Source organism: Tupaia chinensis, unplaced genomic scaffold, assembly GCF_000334495.1.
Source record: "Tupaia chinensis unplaced genomic scaffold, TupChi_1.0 Scaffold000106_1, whole genome shotgun sequence".
NCBI classification, from domain to species: Eukaryota; Metazoa; Chordata; class Mammalia; order Scandentia; family Tupaiidae; genus Tupaia; species Tupaia belangeri.
In genome coordinates this window covers 1,112,178-1,131,046 of record NW_006159570.1, presented here as the reverse complement: position 1 = coordinate 1,131,046, position 18,869 = coordinate 1,112,178, and the positions used below count along the sequence as shown (strand labels likewise).

At 37.8% G+C, this 18,869-nt stretch overlaps 1 protein-coding gene and 1 long non-coding RNA gene across 4 annotated transcripts in view; one reads left to right on the top strand and one right to left on the bottom strand.

Moving 5' to 3' along the window:
• LOC106734397 (uncharacterized) overlaps window positions 1-212 on the bottom strand; it is a 24,325-nt gene extending 24,113 nt beyond the window's left edge. For 2 of the 3 annotated variants that reach the window (XR_003548622.1, XR_001370027.2), the window contains exon 1: window positions 136-212. This is a non-coding gene — a long non-coding RNA (uncharacterized LOC106734397). The remainder of the gene's footprint in view (window positions 1-135) is intronic. The other variant, XR_001370028.2, reaches the window with a different exon arrangement.
• RNF217 (ring finger protein 217) overlaps window positions 21-18,869 on the top strand; it is a gene marked incomplete at its 5' end in the record, with an annotated part of 146,539 nt that continues 127,690 nt past the window's right edge. Inside the window, 1 exon segment of the mRNA XM_014586030.2 lies at window positions 21-736. Within this exon segment, the coding sequence (XP_014441516.1) occupies window positions 21-736 (716 nt within the window).

Sequence of the window (18,869 nt, the reverse complement as noted above, 5' to 3'; positions counted from 1 at the left end):
GGAGCCGAGCGGCAGTGGCGGCGGAAGCGACTTGGGCTACGCGGACACCAGCGCCCCGGAGCCCGCGAGGAGCGGTTTGGCCCCGGGCAGGAGGCACAGCAGAGCAACCGGGCAGCCCGCGGGACTGACACTCACCGGGCCTCTCAACCCCCAGACTTTGGAACTGCAGCTGGAGCAGGAGCAGCAGCAGGAGGAAGAAGAGGAAGCTGGGGAGCGAAAAGAGGGAGGGGATGAACAGCAGGAGGCGTCCCCCGGTGAGGAGCTGGAGCCCAGGACCCACGCCTGGGCCCCCGAAGGACTGGTTCTGGACGTGCTGGGTCAGCGGCGCCCGCCCCCCTCCAAGAGACAAGTCTTCTGCTCCGTCTACTGCGTGGAGAGCGACCTGCCAGAGGTCGCCACCGAGGAGCCGCTGTCGCCGCCCGCGTCGCCGCCAGTGCCGAACCCTCCCACCACCCCCGCCTCCTTCCCCAGCCCCCGGCTGTCGCTCGGGACGGAGCCCCTCTCCCCCGACGGCGGCAGCATCGAGCTGGAGTTCTACCTGGCCCCGGAGCCATTCTCCGTGCCCAGCCTGTTGGGAGCTCCACCCTACTCTGGCTTGGGCGGGGTAGGGGATCCCTTTGCGCCCCTCATGGTGCTGATGTGCCGGGTGTGCCTGGAAGACAAGCCCATCAAACCCTTGCCTTGCTGCAAGAAGGCCGTATGCGAGGATTGCCTCAAAGTCTACCTGAGCTCCCAGGTAACTTCACCCTCTTCTGTACTCCATTCATTATTCCAAATCACTGACCAAGAGGTCCTGCCCTCGAGCCTCCTGCTCACAGAAAGAGGTGACTAGACGTACTTACTGAGGACCTCTATGAATTCTCACATCTCTTGTTGGTATTATTTGAGTGTGTTTGCCCTCACTGGTTTCCTTGACTGGAATTTAACTCTGCTCTGAGCTTCAGGCTTTGGTTGGCAGCTGCAGAAAGAAAAAGGTACAACGAATTGCCCTCTGCTTATTTCTTTAGTAGATTGCAAGCAAGAGCTTGCTCAGAGAACAGTGAGCCTGCCTCATGGGCCTGGTATCCCAGAAACTAACAAACAGTGGGCATAAAATAAATATTTATGGAGCTGGTGAAGAGAAGGGTTAGAAGTAATATTTCAGGCCATGATATCTGACATTTTAATTTTGCTCCATTTATATATTTCAGAAAAGTGTCAATTTAGGAGAAATTGATTCCTTGGCACTGGCCCACTTTTCGCTTTTCTTTTTCCACAGTGTAGTCGAAGTACTTTTCTTCACTGAAGTCTTAAGCCAACACAGTACTTTATTATTTTTTTTAAGAGAAAAAAAAAGACAGAAAGCAAAACAAAGCAAAGCAAGACTAAGAAGTTTAACGAAACAAGTGCTGGCGAAAGTTTCTCCCTCTGTCTCTTATTTGAAGGCTTATTGGTTTATTTCTTGGAAAGCCTGAGACTGCAGCAGAGCAGCTCTCCTTTGCTGATGGTGAATGTGTTCTTCCAGCAGTTTTCAATCTGTGATGTTTCTGCCAGTGTATTTTGCACAATCCGGAATGCCCTTTGATCCCCTGTCTGATTGTCCTAGGCTGTCCTAGGCCTATTCATCTTTCAAAATCCTGTCTGTTCAGGTGCCAAGTCTTCTGGGAAGCCTTACCTCACCCTCCAGGATACTGCTTATATATTTTTATAATACTTCTACATATCTTACATGAACTGAAGTTGTTTATTGAGTGTCTGTTTGTCTTGCTAGTCTGGACAATGTCTTACAGTCCCGTATCTGGTAATTTCGGGCTGAGGCCCTTTCACTTTATAGTGTTTAATAACTCATCGAAGGGCTCCACACACTGTGGTTCCTCTGTGTTTTGTGGCTAATCCATACTTGGGTCTAGACTGAAAGTGTTTACTGTGCCCTACTGAAAATGCAGAAGGAAATTTAGATAGAATGGAATGTTACACAAACAGTAACTTGGCCAAAATAGTTGAGATTATCCAAACGCCTGTGAGGCTATGTCTTTTTCTTGCATGATCCACAGACACTTAAAACAGGAAGAATGTCTGCTGTTCATTGTGGTCGTTTCTATGACATCACCATCAAACAAATATTATTACCATTCATGTGCAAAACCCTGGGTTCAGATAGTCCCAAAATATGGACCCTGCTCCAAGGGAATCACTGAGAGCAGATAGGTACTCGAGTACAATACATGGTACCATGTAATGAGATATAAAGAGTAACAATACCAGGTTTAGAAGGTCAAGGGAGTAGTCATTCTATGTTGGGATACTCTGCTTAGCAGTTTGATTTCTTTAAGGTGGGCCTTTTCCTAAAGTAGTTGTCTTATTCTATTTTTGTTTTGTTTTGTTTTTTAGAGATTTTGTTTGTTTTACATATTGCTTGCACTTGCCAGAGAGAGACAGAGAGAGGGAGAGGGAGGAAGGATCCCCTCCCCCCTCAATGGGGAATGGTAATGAAACAGCAATCCCTTCTTCATCTCTCCCTCCTTTTGGGATTTTGGGCACACATGTGCATGCACCTGGTATGTTTTACAAGCCACCAGTTCTGAGAATCCAAGTGTGTCCATGCAGTTGGCCATCTGAGATCCAACTCCTTTATCTACCAGACCATGGACTAGCCCGCTTTTTCTTTATTTGACCACTGTAAGTCAGTTTTAGAAAGTCGGTGTTTTGATCTCCAATGTAGGGCAAAGGAATGCTGTTGGAGAGGGCATAGCAAGGAGAGTTAAGTGGTCATTGCTCTAGGGAACCATTGAAGACTCCCCTGAATGACATGTGATCTGAAGCTTGTCTGCAGTATTTAAGATAATATGAATGTTTCTGTCGTTCCAAAACATTTGACAGAAACTTCAATATAGACAACTATACGTTATTTAAAATACGAAATGATGAAAAAGATGAATCATGCATACCAGGCATACTTCCACTCTGGGCTTTTGGACTAGCTGTTCCCTATGTTGAAATATTTCCCTCCACGGCCCCTTTGTTTGCTCACTCTACCATTTCCCCTTCCAGATCTGTGTTCAAACGTCACCACCTGTGGCCTTCAGAGACTGTGATTTTTAAAGTTGAGCCCCACTCCACACTCCCTATGTCTTTTCCTGCTATTTACTACACAGTACTAATATCTTCTGTCTTGAATAATTAAGTTCGATGATGATAGGAGATTTTACATGGTTTGTTCACTTCTGTATCTTTGGCATCTCCAATATTGTCAGGCATATAACAAATGTACAACCAATAGAGATGGAATTTATGAAGAGCTTGGGATTGCCCCAGAAGCCTAGGCTGGCAAGTGGTATTCTGCTTGGGCACTAAATTCTACTCTGAGCTTCTTGACCTTCTAGACAAAAAACAACACAGTCAAAACAATATGTTTGTTACTAAACCTAGAAACTTAGAATGAAAAAGTTTGGATGAACTTTAACTTGTACAAAAATTAGCGTTTTTTCAGTTGCATAGAAATATAGGCTTGTGGTTGTAATATTTCTGATTTATGTTAATTCTAAGCTCTCTTCTACTCAGAGAATCTGTGTTTCCTTGTCACTTGGTCTCATCGAGGAAATCTTATTTTAGATGATGCTTTGTAATGGACCACCAGGTCCAAAGGTGGGGGGGGGGTCAAAAACCTGGTTATTTTGCTGCCTTATTGAATGAGATCAAAAGGCATGGTAGGTGCTTTCTTTCCCAACTTATAAGGTTTTTTTAGGTTTAATAGAGCACATATGTCAACCCTGAACTTTCAAGGCTCTTAAGACCTTTTGAAATGAAATACTATATTTGATAATGACTTTTTGACCGTATTTTGGAGTTTGTGCCAAATTACTTAGTACATTATTTAACATCATTTAAGAAAATAAAGCAGTCTTTATTTAGCCTTTTATGCAAACATTAAAAATGCATATTAAATGTGACTTGGACTATTGCCTAGTTAAATGAATATTCTTATAAAAAAAAGATGCTTAGTTCTTTGAAAGAAGATGTAGCTTGGAAGATAGGTATGTAGATATCTAGATGATGACTATTTCCATTAGTGCGGTGGACTGACTACGTGACAAAGGCAGTTAGGGAGATGTTAATATTTCAGAACAGATGTAGCAGATCAGGTAGTGACTTTAATATCTCCATGCCATAGTATAACATACTATGGCATAGTATAACATACTATAACATACTATGGCATAGTATATAACATACTATAACAATATATAACATAGTATAACATACTATGGCCTAGTATAACATACATAGTTTTGTTTTTCAGAACATAATTTTTCTCCAGTTATTACTGTGCTGGGTCTGGGAAAACACTTCTTAGTGAAATGACTTTACAGTGCTGTAGATTCCGTTAAGTTTCTGATTGATAGATGATAAATCTTTGGCATCAAAGTAGTCATTGTTTTAAAGGCTATAGCGTACCAGAGCAGAGAGAGTTACATTAGTTTATATTGCCTGGGTATGTAAATCCTTGGTACTTACATTTCAGAAGTGCATTTCCTAGTGACCCATGTATGCATAGATGACTCTGGCTAAGGCACACAGTCCCAGGGTTGTCTGTAATTTCCTGCGAGACCCAGATCACTTCTCAAGACTGAGTGTTGACCTTTTGAACTGATTTGGCCTTACCACACTTTCCTAGTAAGAAAGATTTTCTGTTGCTTTCTTTGTTTTATAAAATGATAATTACACTAACTTCAGAACTCCTCCACAGATATCTTTCCTGTATGATTTTGTAAAATCTGTAAAATCTGTTGAAATATGAACTATCAATATTTACTACTTCAGATAAGGAAAGGAGGGCACCTAGTATGCTAAAGGTCTTGCTAAAAGGTAACAGCTGTTGTAGCTTTCACCACACTGCCTGAAAATGCTAGGGATTGGCAGATGCATATGACTTGGAATGTATACACCTGTCCAGTGAGTATTAATAGAGACAAGCAATGCATTTCTTTAACAGATTTGAATAAAACAGCTGCTAGATGATAATATCCTAAAATGACTGTCTACTATAGTCGCCCAGAATCAGTGACCTAGAGATGAAAGCTTATATAGATCCTGTTATTAACCTCTGAGTCATCCAGAAGGGTAAAACTGTAAGGTAACATTTTTTTCCTTTAAATCTTAAAGCAACAAGAGTATTTTTAGAACCACTATGTTCAGTATGTCAGTATGGAGTTTGAATACCAGTGTCTTCACACAGGTGAATTTATAGATACTAGCATGCTAGGTGTGATTTTGGTAGTCCTGAAAATGAGAAGAATAATATAAGACTTAAATATGTTTTATTAGACTTAAATATGTTTTAAACTAACTCTATAAATTTGTTAAGTGAGAATTAAGGCATGTTTAAGCTTATACTTTTATGTGTGTGTGTGTGTGTGTGTGTTTGTGTATTTGGGGGGTGAGGTACATTTGCTTTCATGTTTTAATGACTTAAACCCTTGTTTTCCTCCTCTTTTTCTACCTCATTTTGTTTTAATAATTTTCTTTCTTCCTTTACTTTTTAACAACTGATTTTCCCTGGCATTTGATTTCTGCAGAGGAATCCTCTGTCAAGTAGTGAACCCTGGGCCCAGTAGGAGCTGGTGTGCATGCCACATGGATATTTCCCTTCCCTTCCAGCTGTCTGGAGATGAGGCTACAAGGAGAAACCCTCCATTGTGCTCTCCACTAAGAGACCTCAAAAAACATTACAAGTGCAACTGACCTAAGGCATCAACTGACCCTTTAGAGTGTGATTTCTTTCTCCTAGGTTATAGTTCAGCTTAAACTTGAAGGCTCTTCTTTACTCCTGATAGAAAAGGACTTCAAGAAGTTTGTGGAAAAAAAGAAAGGAATGAAAGTATGAGTTTATTTGGTGCAAAAAATGTTTAAATTCATGTAGTTTTTCCCATTAACTTTTTTTTTTTTTTGGAGAGATTTTCACTGTAGGGCGCGTGTGCTCGCCAGACAGACAGAGAGAGACATAGAGACAGAAAGCGAGAAATCACCCCCCAGGGGGGATGGTCATGCCGCAATCCCTTCTCCTCCATTCTCCTCTCGGGATCTTGGGCACGCACGCACACGTGCCCGGCGTGAATTTTAAGCCACCAGGTCCGGGACACGAACCGCGGTCGACTACGTGGAAGTCCAGCGACATAGCCATTACGCTAACTGCTGGTTCCTCCCATTAACTTTTTGAAGACCCTTTGTATGAGACCATTAATACTTGAATCTTGGCTTTTATTAAACCTTGCAGGACACAAATTAACCTTTTATTAAGCATATTTTTCTTCTTACTATGTTTAATCCAAAATAATAAATGTGTCTTTTATATATTTTAAAATTTATTTTATACATCCAGTGTCTGCACATCACTACCGCTTGTCAAATAACTTTACCCACGTGAATATACTTCATACCAGTCTAGTTGAAGAAACCATCCATGTTATCCTCAATAGACAATCTTCCATTTCTGTGTCCTTTACATGTTTTGCCCCTTTATTTTTTAATATATGTATTTCTCAAAGCTCTTTGCAGTTGTTGGAAACAGAGTACTAGTAAATGCCTTGTTCAAAATATTTATTGCTTGTTTTACTGAAAAGAAGTTTGCTCTAGATCATTCACAGTATGTAAATCATTAAAAGTATAATACTTTAAAAATATTCTTCATTTTGTTAAGTTCACTTTGTTAGAAGAATTTTATAAGCTAAATAAATCTTCCCAAATTAAGTTCTGTCTTAAAATAAAACAACTCCTAGTATCCATCATTCTCTGTCAGTGTTATCAGTAATACTTGCCCCATTGATCTGGGGATATTTACACTTGAATTTATAAACATCCACAAATAACAAAATCATTTATGAACATCTCCATTCTAAGCATTCTTAACCATATTTTTAATAATGACTTCTAACTCACATATTAAATACTTATTTTATATTGAGCATTGTTTTAGGTGCTGGAGATTAAATCCTCTGGCTTCTTGGAATATAAAAACTAGGCTGTGAGGGAGACAGTAAACAAAATAAATAGATTAAGGAGTATATATATTTTTAGTTATTTACATTTATTCATCATCATCATCATTATTATTTTAATTTGACCAGAGAGAGCAAAAGTGATAAAAATGAAGTGAGAAAGCAACCCGCCTGGTCCAGGACTCAAACCGCAGCAAGAGTGACAAAAATAAAGTGAGGAAAAAAAAGTAAATAAAAGTGAGAAAGAAAGCCTCCAGGTCCAGGACTCGAACCTCAGTCAACAGGTGGGGAGGGGTAAGAAAAAGATGACAGGAGGAGGAGGGGAAGCTGGGGGACAGGGATATAAATTTGCATTTCCTCTCTGTCCCTTGGGAATCTTTATTAAGGTATTGTAGATTAGTAACCAAATAGGACTTCCCCTTCGAAAGAGTTTATACTATCTCTTTGTGGAGCATATACTGTGGAGTCAAAAGTGGAATAAAAAGATCAATTAGAGGACGACAGCCATAATCCAGAGGAGAGGTAGAATAGTTCAGACTAGGGTGACAGTGGTAATATGGTTTGAATTAACTACATTTTGAATATATTGTGAAGATAGAACTGACAGAATTTGCTGATGATTGGTTATGAGTTGAGAAAAACAAGTCAAAGATGACTGAGGTTTTGAGCCCAGTTAGAAAAATAGAGTTGCCATTTACTAAGATGAGGATACTGTAGGAGGACAAGGGTCAGGGAGAGTAAGGTAGTTGAAATGCATAGTTTGAAAATGCCATTTGGGGGCTAGCAGGTGCATGTTGGCTAAGGTGCTGGACTTCCACATAGCTGACAGTGGTTTGAGTCCTGGACCTGGTGATTAGCCTTTTACTTTACTTTTACTCTCTCTGTCTCTGTCTCTCTCTCTCTCTCTGGAGAGTATATGTGCCATACAACAAATTAAAAATAATAATAGTTGTTTTTAAGATGTCATTTGGGGACCAGCAGATGGCATAATGGTTATGTCGCTGGACTCCCATGTAGTCAACAGCGATTTGAGTCCTGAACCAGGAGGCTTAAAACTCATGCAGGTGCATGTGTTTTTGTGTGTCCAAAATCCATAGAGGAGAATGGAGAAACGATTGCAATGTGATCCTCCCACCTGAGAGGTGATTTCTCATTTTCTTTCTCTTTATCTCTCTCTGTCTCTCTCTGGGAAGCACACATGCCCTATAGCAAAAATCTTTCTCTAAAAGAAAAAAATGCCATTTAGGCATTCAGGAAGGGATGTTGAATAGGTGGTCAATGTCTAGTGTTCAAAAGGGACATTTGAGCAGACAATATATATTTGAATGTTGATGGCATATAGATGGTATGTAAACCCTTTAGGATGGGTGAGGTCACTAAGGATTGATAGTAGGTAGAGAAGGAGGATTGAGGATTGACTCTGAGCATATCAGTGTTTACAAATACGGAGTACGAGAGACCTGAAAGAACCAGTAGAGAGTCTGAAAGGGAGGGAACCAATTAGGCAGGAAGAAAACTGAGATAGAATGTTTACCCGGAAGCCAAAGAAAGCCAGTGGTTCAAAAAGGAAGAAGTAATTATCTGTGTCTAATTCTTATGGTAGTTTCAGCTGGAGGAGGACTAAGAGTTACCATCCGATTTCCCAACAAGGAGGTTATTGGTAGCCATGAACAGTGATGTTTTCATTGGCAGCTTTGGGGTTGGGCTTCAGATTAGAATGGATTCAAGAAGACAGGAATAACTCCATTTTTGTACTGAAGGGAGTAGACTACTACATGAAGAAAAAGTCACACAGTTAACAAATAGCAAAATGGAATTTAAAATCAAATCTATTTTCGGTACCAGCAAATGATGTAATGGTTACATCACCTGACTCCCAAGTAGTTGACTACATTTTGAGTTCTGGACCTGGCAGCTTGAAACTCATGCCAGGTGCATGTGCGTGCATGCGTGCCCAAAATCCCAAAAGGAGAATGGAAGAGAAGGGATTGTGATATGACCATCCTCCTTGGGGGGAGTGATTACTCACTTTCTGTCTTTCTATCTCTCTGGCGAGTGCATGCGCCCTATAGCAAAAAACAAACAAACAAACAAAAAAAAACCTAAAAATAATCATATCTATTTGACTCTAAAACTCTCGACTTTTTAAACATTCTTTAAATTTATCTATTTACAAGCTACGTATACTAATTCAAATTTTCTTCTAAGTTAATATCTATACTGTACAAAATCACAGATCTTCCAGTCCAGAAAAAAAGCTTAATAACATATTTTGAGGAAGTAGAAGCTTAAATCCACAGAGAAAGAGTTCTATCAAACTAAGCTTCATTTTCATATAAGAAAATCAAGAGGAATTTGGATTAGAAATGGTATAATCTGTTTTACTGTTAAGTTTTTTTTTAACTTTTTTTTTTTTGAGAGGTTTTCACTATAGGGCGCATGTACCCACCAGAAAAACAGAAAGAGATAGCGAGACAGAAAGTAAGAAATCACCCCCCAGGGGGGATGGCCACGCTGCAATCCCTTCTCCATTTTCCTCTCGGGATCTTAGGCACGCACGCACATGCACCTGGCATGAGTTTAAGTCACGAGGTTCAGGACTCGAACTGCGGTCGACTACATGGGAGTCCAGAGACATAGCCATTACACTAACTGGTGGTCCTGTACTGTTAAGTTTTAATGGCAGCATACTTTTCTGTTTTATTCCTAATTTTCTGAACATTCCTTTTGTTTCCATTTGAACTTTTTTCTAATTTACCATCATGTAATGTTTATTTCTGCATGATCCTATCCTAAACCCCCTCTCTTTTACCATAAATACTATTAGTGTGGCCATCTCATCTATCCCCATGGTTTCAAGTGACACTTATATGCTGTTGGCTCCCAAATCTTATTCTGTAGTCTGCTTACTCGCTCTATCTTCAGTTCCATATAGCCAGCTTTCTCTTAGATAGTTCTAGTTGGATGTTTCACCCACAGCCACCTTAAGCTTACCTTCTTGGAACAAGATCCTCCTTTTCTCCTGCTCCTTTCCACATACCAAAAACTTGCTTCTTTCTTGAGTTTACACATTTCCATAAGTTTTACCCAGGTCAAAATCAAAAGAATCGTAATTGAGTTGTTCTCTCTTATTTCCTCTATCTAACTCGTCATCAAGTCCTTTGAATTCTATATCCCAAAACTATTTATGTATTCCTCTCTGCTTTTCAATATTTCTGTGATAATTTCTCTTCTTCAAGACTCCACCAATTCTTTCTTGAATTCTAACAAGAACTTCCTATTTTATTTCAGTGCTCTGATCCCAGCTACCTTCAATCTGTTTTACACACTAAAGCCAGAGAGTTCTTTGTAAAATGCGGAGCCAGTCTTAGCATTTATCCCTTCAACATCCACCTCTTGCTTTTAGAATAGAATCTTTATAAGATGGTTTACATCCCTGAGTGATTCGACTTCTGTGTGCCTTTCTAAGCTTTGATTCCCAAGTATCCCCCAAGCCTATACATGTTAAACTTGTTTTGTTCTTTGAACACTCCATGACTTTCAAGATTTACCCTTTGCCTTTAGTACTATGAAGTTTTGTCTTTGGGAAATCTACTTTCCTTTTTGTTCCAGTTCTTTTTGCCCCTTTTGTACCTATTCATTCTTCTAGTCTCAGCTTAGATATTCTTCTGTGAGAATTCTTCTTGACTTCCTATATCTGGATTAAGCATCCTTTCCACATTCTCTGATAATCCTCTTCACTTAAGGTTATCAAACAATATAGGATTTTTACTATACAATTATTCTTATTTCACTGTATTTAAAAAGCTTGTTTCCTTCTCTGTGTTCCCATTAGATTACAAGGCTTTATGCATGGAAGACCTTAGTAATCTTTTTTTTTTTAATGACTAGTTTTCTAGTTCTTTGTATAGTATAGGCATGAAATGAGTATGTGTGGAGTTGTCTTACTTATTAAATCCATAAATAATATAGTAGAGGTTGGTTTTGGCAATATATAAACTACAGGAATAGATGGTCAAAATAGTACTTAAAAATGAAAAATTTAGCAGTTCATTATCTTGCTTGAAAATCTGTAAGACATTCCATTTGCTTTGCGTAGAGATCCCATCCTAGCTCATAACATCGCTGATAAGATTTGGCCTCCTTTTTTCTTTTGTAATAAGAGTTTATTGTTTTTATTTCATGTAAACTTTGTGAATGATAATATAAAAATAATGTATATACTCTATTATAATAGATATTTGACTAGATTGGTCAAAATAAGGAAATAAACTAGGTGGTAGACTAGATAGATCAAAATAAGGAAATAACTAGTTGGTAAGCAGTTATGCCCACTATTCTTTTAAACACTGTCATATCTAGCACCTAGCACAGAGCCCAGAACTGATTAGGTGCTCAGTAAATATTAGCTAGAACTGAGCGAATGATTCAAATAAATTATATTAAGTTAGGTTGGTAGAAGGAAGCTAAATATTTGAATGTGATCTTTTGACATCTTTTCCCACAGCATATTTAAATTTTGAATACAGTGAAATACCTTGGTGTGAGTCTTTATTCTACCATGTCATTGAAGTATTTCTTCTTTAATACCTGTCCTGATTACAATGTCTGTGATTTGACAAAGTCCTCCAGAACTTGGGGGTTTAAGACAGCCTTTTTATTTTGATCATGACATTGTGGGTGAGGAATTTGGGAAGGGCTCAGCTGGTCAGTTCACACTGGGATTTCTCATGCTGTTGTAGTCAGATGTCAGTTCACTCACTTGGCCGGCAGCTAATGCTGGCTGTTGTCAGGAAGCTCAGCTGTGTTCACTGCTAGGTGTACATGTGGTTTTGCTAGCATGGTGGTCTCAGGGATTCTTACTTGGAGGCTGGGCTGGCTTCTTCCAGAGCCAGTGTCCCAAGGGAGCCCAGGGGAAATTGTGGTCTTTTATATTCTAATTTTAAAGGTCCCTCAGCCTTACTGGGCCAAGTATTCAAGAGCCTGCCTAGGTTCAAAGGAAAAGGACATTGACCCTAACGTTTTGGTGCAAGTGTCAAAGAATTTGGAATCATATTTTAAAACCAGCACACTAAATCAGGAATGTTACAAATGGAGGGAGAAATTTTGAACCTGAATTTTATCCTGTTTCTTAAAAAAAATTCTTGTCCTATCAAATCATTTAATTAAATATTTCCAACTCAGATCATTATATTGGTAATATTCTTTAGTGTTTTTTTTTAGATTTATCTTCGAATAATAATAATTCACTTAGTTTTAAGCAAAGCTTATCTAAGAAAACTTCTTTTAAAATTAAATATTTTAGATCATTTATTGTAACTGAAATATGCCAAGGTCCAGGTCAGCTTCTAATCATTCCCATTAACATCACTTAAAATTATTCTGTACAGTATAATTTCTTTTCCATTATATCAAAATTTCAGCTTTAGTAGTGATTAAAGTATTTGAAACATTTAAGAGTATCTCTATGAATAAAAAGAGTTGATATAATGTTCTTTTGTAGTCCATGTCTAATCTATATAAAAATAATATATTAAATGACACCTTAATGAAATGAGTGTGTGTGGGGTGGACTTACTTATTAACCATTCAAATAATTTAAAAACATTATTTTCTTTATTCATGGTACAGTGTGTGAGCTAGAAAGAGAGAAATGAGCTTCCTCTAGGGGGTCTGGACACCACCATCTTCTTTCTCCAGTCTTTCAGCCCACTGGGTCCTGAGCATGTGCCTTCCCTGTTTCAGACGAACTGAATTGGGGATTCAAACCCTAGTCATTATGTAGGATTGGGCTCCTCTTAAGTACTACATTACCACAGAACCAGTCCCATCCTAGTTAATCTTTATCAGATTGGTCCATTATTAGATTTTTTTTGTTGTTTTGTTTTGTTTTGTTTATGGTATTCTAGTTTTGTAGGCGATTTTGTTACTTGAGTAATGTTTTCCTGAATAGGTAATAGTTTTAATTATCAGAAGCGTGTATCTTGTGCTCAGAATTTTCTTACTAGTTGAGGTTCTGTGCACCTTGAAACAAAAGGGATATATTCTTTTTTGGATGTGCCTGTCTTTTCTTTCTTTTCTTTTTTTTTTTTTTCTTTTGCTTTCTTTTTCCTGGCTCAGGTAACTAAATTCTGGGCTTATTCTTTCATGTGAATGACTAATCCCTTTTAAAGTCTTTCTAAGCTATTTGCCTCCATACTATTTTCTATTGTAAAATTCAGGCACTAATTATAGACTACCTAGTAAATTACTTCCCTTTTTGTGGTGTTGATTTTTGCCTATTTCCTCACATGATTAGTGTCCATACTCAGCATTCATGAAGCTTATTAGCTCACAGTTGCATGTGGCAAGTTAAATCACTACAGCTTTTTTTCCTGGTCATTTAATAATTTAAAACAGCAAGACGGGTGAAATGATTACTTATAAGCCATTTTTCCTCATGTTTAGAGTTTAGTTATTAGATTATGTCGTTCTAAGTACAGTTCTTGAGTAGAATCAGAAGTGACTGATAGATTGTAGTGAACCTCTTTCACAGGAACTCATGACATACGACCTTGGTGAGAAACGTGAATTTCATTTTCCTGAGACAGGTACAGTGCCTTTGGAGGGAAGAGATAAGTGTAGCCCCAGAAGTTCTTAATTCTGCTTGTAAGTAATTTTTCCCTTGACTTCTGTGTGTTTTTTCCATGTTACATTTTTCTTTAATATTGTTTATAGAAGAAACATTTTGAAAATAACAGGCTATTAAAATTGAGGAAAGAAATATTATATTTCTATATGTGTTATGTTAAAATTATGACTATGTATGAGGAGGTCAACAGGTGATGTGGTGGTTGAAGCCTGAATTCCCACATGTCTGACTGCAGTTTGAGTCACAGACCTGGTGGCTTGCTTTCTCATTTTCTCTCTCTCTCTCTCTTTCTCACTCTCTCTCTTTCTCTGTGTGTCTCTCTCTGGTGAGTGTACATGTCCTATAGCAAATTAAAAAATAATGATCATTATAAATAAAAGTAAGCAATTATTTTTTAAAATTACTGTGTGTGTGTATATATAGATATATACGTGTGTATGTGTGTGTATATATGAGCACTAATATATTTATAGACTTTAAAAATTTGGAAACAGAATTTTCTGTCCTGCTTAAAAATGATCCAAATAAAGAGTTTCAGAGAACTTTAAACCTATTTGTTTAAAAATTTATAATTTGCACTTTCTGATTAATTGCAAGAATAATTGATGTCAGGGAAGATGCAAATCTAACTGAGTTTACCAGCAATCTTTACATCATCGATAGATGATACGAAAAAGCAAGTCTAATTATATGGTCACCACAACAATGCACTGTTTTGCATTTCTATGTTTATATGAGGTGTGTTTTTGGTTATGACAACAGCTAAAAACAAAGTATTGAAATAAATTGAACACAAATCTTAGAAGCCTGGATTCACTAAGAGCTAAACAAAGATTAAAAGAAAATAAAAAAGAAAAACTGAAACCAGTTACAACACTTTTTTTTCAGGGTTATTAGTGATAGCAAAATGTCCTGTATCTAATTAATAAATTAAGATGCTAAAAAAGCACTGGAACTTTTGGATTGTTCTGTTCTAATATCCATTTGGCTTATCTGTCAATGGATTTGACAGAGCCCTGTTGCTTTGCTCAGGGTGCTAATGAAGCCAAGGTCACCAGGCAGTCTGCATAGCTGGCTAACAACATGCTGATCGCTGGCACCAACTACCCTTCACCCTGCACAGTCATATATCATAAAGTGTCTGCTTCTGATCATAAGACTGTAGCTGAGACAAGACAAAGGAATTACTATTAATCTCCTCACCCCTTCTGGAAAAACAAGTTGAAGCACATGCTCACTAGGTAATTAGTGAGTTGCAGGGGTTTTTATAGAGAGAAATCTTTTCTTCCCCTGGCCAAGACTTCCTTTCATTTCCCTGTAGTCAGCCTTTACTAGAAACCAATTGGATTTGTTGTTTAGTATGCATTTGGTTCAAAGGAACCAATGGGGAAGCAAAGTTGGAATATTCTTATTCTATTAAAAATATTTACTAAGCACAAAATATTTGCTTAGTGGGGCCAGCAGATGGCGTAGCAGTTATGTCGCTGGACTCACACATAGCTTATCTCTATTCAAGTCTCAGACCCGGTGAGTTCAAACTCATGCTTGGTACATGTTGCATGTGTGCCCAAGATTCTGGGAGAAGAATGGAAGAGAAGGGATTGCGGTGTGGCCGTCCCCCATGGGGGTGATTTCTTGCTTTCTGTCTCTCTGTCTCTCCCTCTCCCGTGAGCACATGTGCCTATAGCAAAAATCTCTCCAAAAAAATATACTTAGATTTATGCTAGTCCCTATGAGAAAAAGAAGCAATGTATCCCTATAAAGTAGTGTTTGAAAGTTAAGAAATTCAGAAGGTAAACAGTAAGTCCATAAGGGAATGTATGTGACTAAATTTTGTAAGGCCATTTGTTGACTTAATGGTTCTAAGAAGCAATAGCTGTTTATGGGAGTAGAAAATGTTAGAACTTGGCGACTGTCTCAGAAGTGGTTGTTGCTGTGCAAGGAGAGTAGGAGAGAAGGGTAAGGGAAAAGACAACTCTCTAAGTGAGATAGAGTGAGCAAGCACACACTCACAGTCAAAAACACATTTGTGGGCATGTGTGCTTAGAGTGAGCAGGCATGCAGGTTACTGATGAGAGAGAGAGGCTCAAAGAAACAGTGTGGTAGATAGAGAAGAAGAGGTGAGAGTAAGAGTTGGCGGGACAAAAATCTTAGCACAGAGCTGAGCACCACAGGCAGAAGGAGCACCAGGGTGGACACAAGCATGGGTATTTTAAGAACCATTGGAGGTAGTGTGGCTGCACAGCTCAGGGAGTCGAGGGAGTCTCTGTTCAGAGATGATTCACAGAGGTAGGTCTGGGTAAGATTGTGCAAATATTCTATGGAGTTGGTACTTTATTCTAGCTGTGATGAGAAGTCATTGGACAGTTTGAAAGAGCTGTGAAATGACAGTAATGTGAAAAAAAAGTTTCTAAGTTCTGTGTGGTGCATGAACTGTGTATGAGGGGTGATGCAGAAAGAAGAGAAGCAGGGAGATGGGTTACTACAGTTGCAGTAGTCAAGAGCAGAGGTGACAGTAGTGTTCACCAGTCCAGAAATGGTTCTGTCTCACTCCTAGCACTTACTGGATTTTTTTTTCCTTTAAAAGATGTGGAGAGGGTGCTATGATTTGAATGTATCCCCCTAAAATTCATTGCTGAAGCCTGTTTTTATGGTGAAGATATTAAAGAGAGTATAAACTTGAACCAACTATGAAGTTAAGAGATGGATCTTTTCAGGGAATAACTAGGATTGAATAAGGTCATCAGAGTTGGACTGTCATGATTGAATTCCGATATCTTTATAAGAAAAGGAGCACAAAAGCAAACATTTTACTATATTGCCATGCTTTTCACAACAAGAAGACTCAGCAAATGGCGGCCTCTTGACCTTGGACCTCCCAAACCATGAGCTCTTCTTTATAGATTACCTAGTACAATGGCAACAGAAAATCAGACTGAAATAGAGTACACAGCCTTTGGTACAACAGAATGTCTTGCCAGTCCTTGCAGTCTCTACTGAGAGGCCTTCAGTTGTACAACCCCACACACCACCTGCAGGCTTTATCTTTCAAGCAGCAGAGGATTAACCTCTACTCACTGGGTTCCTTTTCCCATTTGATCTATCTGGAATGGATTGGTTGCTGTCGTTGTGTGTTGGATTGGTTGTTGTTGTGTGTTTCTTTTTAATTGTTTGGTTTCAGAAACACCACATAAAAAGCAGTGAGCACAAAATATGAAGACATCTTTGAAAAGATGTCCACAGTTGTTTTACTGATTGTGAGAATCAGTTTATCAAAAAAATTGAGTCATCCTCTGCTTACTTTTTTCAATTTGCATTTTTTAGCCTTTCTTCCACTTGATACTCAATAGTTTAATTTCACTACTATTTTTAAAAAATAAGAACTTCCACCCTTCCCACAGATCACAAAGCTCTTATTGACCAACCATTCATTCTGAGAGGATGTTACTAACATTTTTCAGTAATTTTCTTCAGTTCTTGTTTTTACTTGGTGAAATTATTGTGAATAACTGTCATTTGTTTCCCCAGTTACAACTTATTTAGTTGTGCATGGTCCTCTCTTCTAACTCTTATTTTTGTGAAAGTATCCTCTTCTGGTTTAAGTTCCACTTACTCTACCTTTAATATTTCATAGCAAACGCCCTGAGATCATGGCTTAACATACAAAGGCTGTTTTATTTTTATTCTAGCTGTACTTTTCTTTGTTTTTAGTAAGTGTACTGTGATAAAGTAATTAAACAAAAATTTGCTTTCCTGATTTTATACTGAATAACCAAGTTGCCCCTTTCTGTGTACTTTGATTTGTTTCATCCAAAAAGTCCTGCAGTATTTTCTCTAATTACATTTTGTATTAGTCATAAAACCAGTAATTTTTCAGTTGGATGTCATAAAATGTTGACGTGACTTTTTAATTTTAATGGGAAAACTTCAAATACTTATCTTTAAAATATATTTATTCACATGTGTGTTGCCTAGGTTTCAGAAGAATATAAACTCTAGATTATTTTCATAAGCACTTTCTTATTCTCTTCCTATAACACTTATTCTTGAATAAAAGTAATTTAAGAAATAATAATACTTACTAAATCTAAAATATTTTCAAATTAGATTGCTTGAGCAAACACAGACACTGAGTGGTATCTAGGAGAACTTTAGTGTGTTAAATGTTTATAGAACAATTTGAGAGAAATTAAAAATTTGACTTTGCATCCATTTATTACATTTGTCATCCCATTTCAGTTTTTCTTGCAAGAAATTTATCTATTTTCCCTTATATTAATCTTTCTGTCAAAAATCAACTCAAAGTTAAGTCAATGTTTGCAAATATTTCTCTATAAATTTGAATGGAATTTAATTTTTGGCTCAAAGCAGTTTACCATTGTTTTTCCTTAAAAGTACCTATTTTTTTGAAAAATAAAAGATAATTCATTAGTTAATATAAGACATTTTTGTAGGCTTATCTCATCTTATAGGTGTTTTGATATTTTTTATAGGAAAAATGTTGTCATTGCTATACTTCATATTATAGGAAAATTCCATAGTCCAAACCCTCACCACCACCCAGCCCCCCAAAAAAGTATTCAAGTAACACATTTTACATAGTAATTTATAACCATTTCCTTCTTGTAGATTCTTTATCATTAATAATATATTTAATATAATCCTATGCTAGATCTTATTTGAAAACAAACAATTGTTCATCTACATACCTACCCTTCAAAGACTTTTAGTTTCTATATGATATACAAATACTTATTTCCCTAGTTACTTTTGGTGTATTGTTGATAAGTTTATGAAGAAAAGAATGTCAAAAGTTGATGACAACCAACAGATGGCATAATGATTATGTTTTTGGACTCCCACATAGGCAAATGCTCTTGAGTCCTAGACCCAGCAGCTTAAAACTCACACTAGGTGTGTGTACATTCATGCCCAAAAATCCCGAGAGAAGAATGAAGAAGGGATTGGAGCATGACCATCCTTGGGGAGGTGATTTCTTGCTATCTCTCTATTTCTCCAGTGAGCACATGCACCCGATAGCAAATATCTCTCTTAAAAAAAAAAAAAAAGTGTTGATGACATTATGGTATATGAAAGTAATACACTCAGTTCCTGTGAGAAGAATGGAAATGGGCATAAATGGGCATTTCGTTGCTAAAATCTTACCTTTAGGTAAGACTGAAGAGCTATGAATGGAAGTAATTTATCTTTCCTTGGTTAGCAGGTTTGCTGTTGGTTCATGGAAGAGTAAGAAAAGGGAAGAA